The 3426-nt window shown below is 55.9% G+C and overlaps 1 protein-coding gene across 1 annotated transcript; it reads left to right on the top strand.

The window, feature by feature from the left end:
* Positions 1 to 829: 829 nt before the first annotated feature.
* VTJ83DRAFT_6316 (uncharacterized protein) lies at positions 830 to 2643 on the top strand (the record flags this gene model as incomplete). The annotated part of the gene is made up of 5 exons (XM_071013014.1): positions 830 to 833; positions 1046 to 1326; positions 1465 to 1787; positions 1886 to 2095; positions 2154 to 2643. 5 exons carry the CDS (start codon positions 830 to 832, stop codon positions 2641 to 2643), a joined length of 1308 nt encoding a protein of 435 aa, XP_070863943.1.
* Positions 2644 to 3426: the final 783 nt, after the last annotated feature.

Genomic DNA, 3426 nt, shown 5'->3' on the forward strand with positions numbered 1-3426 from the left:
GCCTTTGCATCCTCGCCGGGCGTCTTGGAAGTTCGATCCGGTGCAGGTTCTGGGTTGTTTTCTTCTTCGTCACCATGACAGCTGTGTGACTTTTCGCCCATCCCTCCCGGCGACTCCCGTCCCGTCCGATCCGCCCATGCAGAGCTCTCCTCTCCATGACGAGGATCGCGCGCTGAAAACCGGCCTGCGCTTCCAGGTTGCCAAGGGCGCCAGCATCGCCATCCGCGGAGCTCGTTGGGCCTGGGCAATGCTTCCGAAAGAAAGGACGCTTGACCCAACAGCCCGGTTGCCCTCGCCCTCCTTGACCTTGACAGCTGGGCGGGACCCACCAGAGGTCACCCCGGGGCCCATGCATGCCCTGGATGGGACACGACGGATGAAAATCATCGCCTTCATTATTTCTTCTGTCCTGGGCCGCTCGCATCGCCGACAGAGAAGAGGGGGGCTTTGGCACGAACTGGGCATGTATGTGCGCTGCTCACTGCGCAGATCATATCGGCACCCACAAAGGGAGAGCTCATGGAGATGCAGGTACCGACCGGGAGAGCCATGAGGCCTTCGGTGGCCTGCGTTTGTCTGCCGGGTGGTCGTGGGGACGCAAGCCCAGGCCGCCCGTACGCTACGTCTCGTGGAGGGTGGCCGCTGGGCCCAGGAGCGGAGACCTCCTGGGGGCAGATGAAACTACAAGCAGACCCGCGCCGAAAAGCAATTGCCAAATTGGGTCCCGTTTTGTGGTACCCACACCTCATCGTTGGCAAACGGTATTGCCGCGACCAGACTCGAAACGGAGGCGGCCAGGGGTAACGAGCTGAGCTCATTCACTTCGGACATGGGTTCTGGGGTGCATGGATGTCGACCAGGGGGCACCTTGGAAAAAGCAGTGTCTAATCAACCTCCCTGGCTGCTGTCCTTTCTTATAAGCCGGACAACTCGCCCGTTCCCATCCGGCCTTCTTCTTTGGATTCCCATCTTCACTTCTCCCATCCATTCCACCGGGCCTTCTCTGACAGAGATCTGTCTTTCCGATCCTTCGGCACCTCTCTAGACTTAACAAGACCTAATAATACTCTCACCTTCGCCTCGGCCCTTGCCCCCTATCCCAAGCCGCCCCGAACAACCAACCAGTCACCTCATAGACCTTTTGAGAAAGCGTCCACTCGAAGGCCACGCATCGAAGTTCGACCATCGACGACCCAGCAGTCTCTGAGACTTTCTTACGCCCAACGTTGCGATCCCACCAGCTGTCGTGTTGCTTGCACCAACAGCGCACCACCCCAACCCGCTCGGTTCGATCAACACTCGTCACATCAACGAGTGGCTTTCAATGTGAGTCACGTCAGCCGTGTCAGACAGCGCGGTTCTTTGGGCCTGGAATTTGCCAGCTCGGTCTTGCGCTCCCTTGGCTTCTCCATGCCGGTGACTCGTGCTCGATCACGACGCAGTTGCTGACATTTCTCGGCGCAGCTCCATTTCTGGGTTCTCTCACGCAATCACAATGATCGCATCACCATCCGAGCTTATCAACCACGGCCGCGGCGCCTACGACACATCGGGTCTTCCCAAGCCGCCGCCGCCCAAGACCAATTAGCGGGCCACTCGCCTTCGGGAGCATTGCCATTGCGCAGTCTCGTGGTCTGTGCCGGCACGGATCGCCGGTCAATCCACATGCGACATCCGATGCATAGCATGGCGCTGTGCGTGCAGCATGCAGTCCAACTGCCCCGACCGCCCAATCCGCATCCCCACAACCTTCTCCGACTTCCTCTCCAGCCCTTTTCGATAATCCGGTTTTAATCATGTCCCGTGTCTCTTCACCATTCGACGTTTCTCCTGCCGGCAGAGACGTACCACTTTGGATACACCAATTTTAATCACAGCTTGCGAGTCGCTGCGTCGGCTCGCGTGGGCCTTTGCTTCCCAGCAGCAAGGCCGACACTAGTCGGGTATTCTGTTTTTTTTCGGCGGCACACGGCGTTCAAAGACATAGACTGGACGGGCTTTTTGTTTATTTCGGCGGCGTGACTCGGTCACTTGTTTTCCTTTCTACGCACCACATCCACGAAACCTTGCGCCGACATATCGGATCCGATTCCCCGTGGCCCCCCACACCCTTCGTCCATCGATCACGACCGGCAACCCGACCAGACTCGGAGCTTCAAACCAGCCCGATCCATGTCTTCGGGCATCACGGTCCATGGCGCGTTGGTCCCCCAACGGCGGGGAACGGAGCTCTTGAGCATCAGCTCGATCGCGCAACCAACTTTTCCTTTTTTCTCTCTGTTTAACGGCTATGGGATTTGGTTTTTGAAGTGTGTTAAGAACAGGAGGGCGGGAAAAGAACTGATTTCCTTTTTTGCATATAGAGATTTGCGTTTTACTCCTGTACTATTTTCTGTTCGATGGTCGTCTACCTCGCGGGGACAGACCATCCAAACCACCACGACAATGACTCCCCTTTTCTTTTGTCACAACACCATGTTTCATTCTTCCTGTATCCCACTAAGCTGGGTGGAAGCGGAGGATTTTTTTGTTTCGTTTGCAAAAGGCCACGAAAGGGCGCCGGGCTGGATCCAGGTTGTACGAAGATACCCGCTTTGGTTTAGACTACTAAGATGTGTACAACACAACCGCTACATCATCTAAGACGGAGGTGGCTTCGCAGCTTTGGAAATTGAAAGCAACCTTTAATTCACCTCTTGCTCTCGCACCATAATGTGAAATCTTAGGTTTGTTCATGGAGGATACATGCTCGCATATATGCGCCAGGGGCATCGTTTCTGAGCCATCATGGCAGCCACAGTTTTTGCGGTACGGCAGCGTGGACCCGTGGAACCGGTTCGTTCGTGGTTCGTGACGGTCATGCAGCTGCGGGAGTGAGCATAGCAACGAAAAAGGTCGTGTGACTCGAGGAGAACGGGGGGTTGGATGGAAAAAAAAAAAAAAAAACCTCGAAACAAGAAACAGTTCGGGGAATGACGGCTGATGATACAAAGCAACAACCAGCGCCCAACATGGAAGATGCTGAACCACACTTCAGAACCATGCCGGCCGGATCAGATGAAGCAATATCCCGCCTCAGAAAAAAAAAACAACAGCTATCCGGGCTTTGCACCCAAACCAGACTGCCCTTCTTTTGCTGTCATCATGCCCTCCCGGTCCATGTCACGGCGTCATCACGGTGGTAATACCATGCTATCACCCCGCCATGTAGGGAATCTCCCTGGAACGGACACGCGAGGTCATGTCGAACCCGGTGCGACCATGACACATACGCGGGTGTACAATGGAACTCTGGGACGGGACGCACGCTCGACGTCACGCATATCAAAGGTCCCCCACACGTCGTGGTGATGGCCCCAGAAGGCATAGCAGCGGCGGAAACCGAGCTACATACACAACAGCAATGTTCATAGCAGGGACTCGACG

The sequence above is a fragment of the Remersonia thermophila genome, chromosome 6, assembly GCF_042764415.1.
Source record: "Remersonia thermophila strain ATCC 22073 chromosome 6, whole genome shotgun sequence".
Taxonomy (NCBI): domain Eukaryota; kingdom Fungi; phylum Ascomycota; class Sordariomycetes; order Sordariales; family Chaetomiaceae; genus Remersonia; species Remersonia thermophila.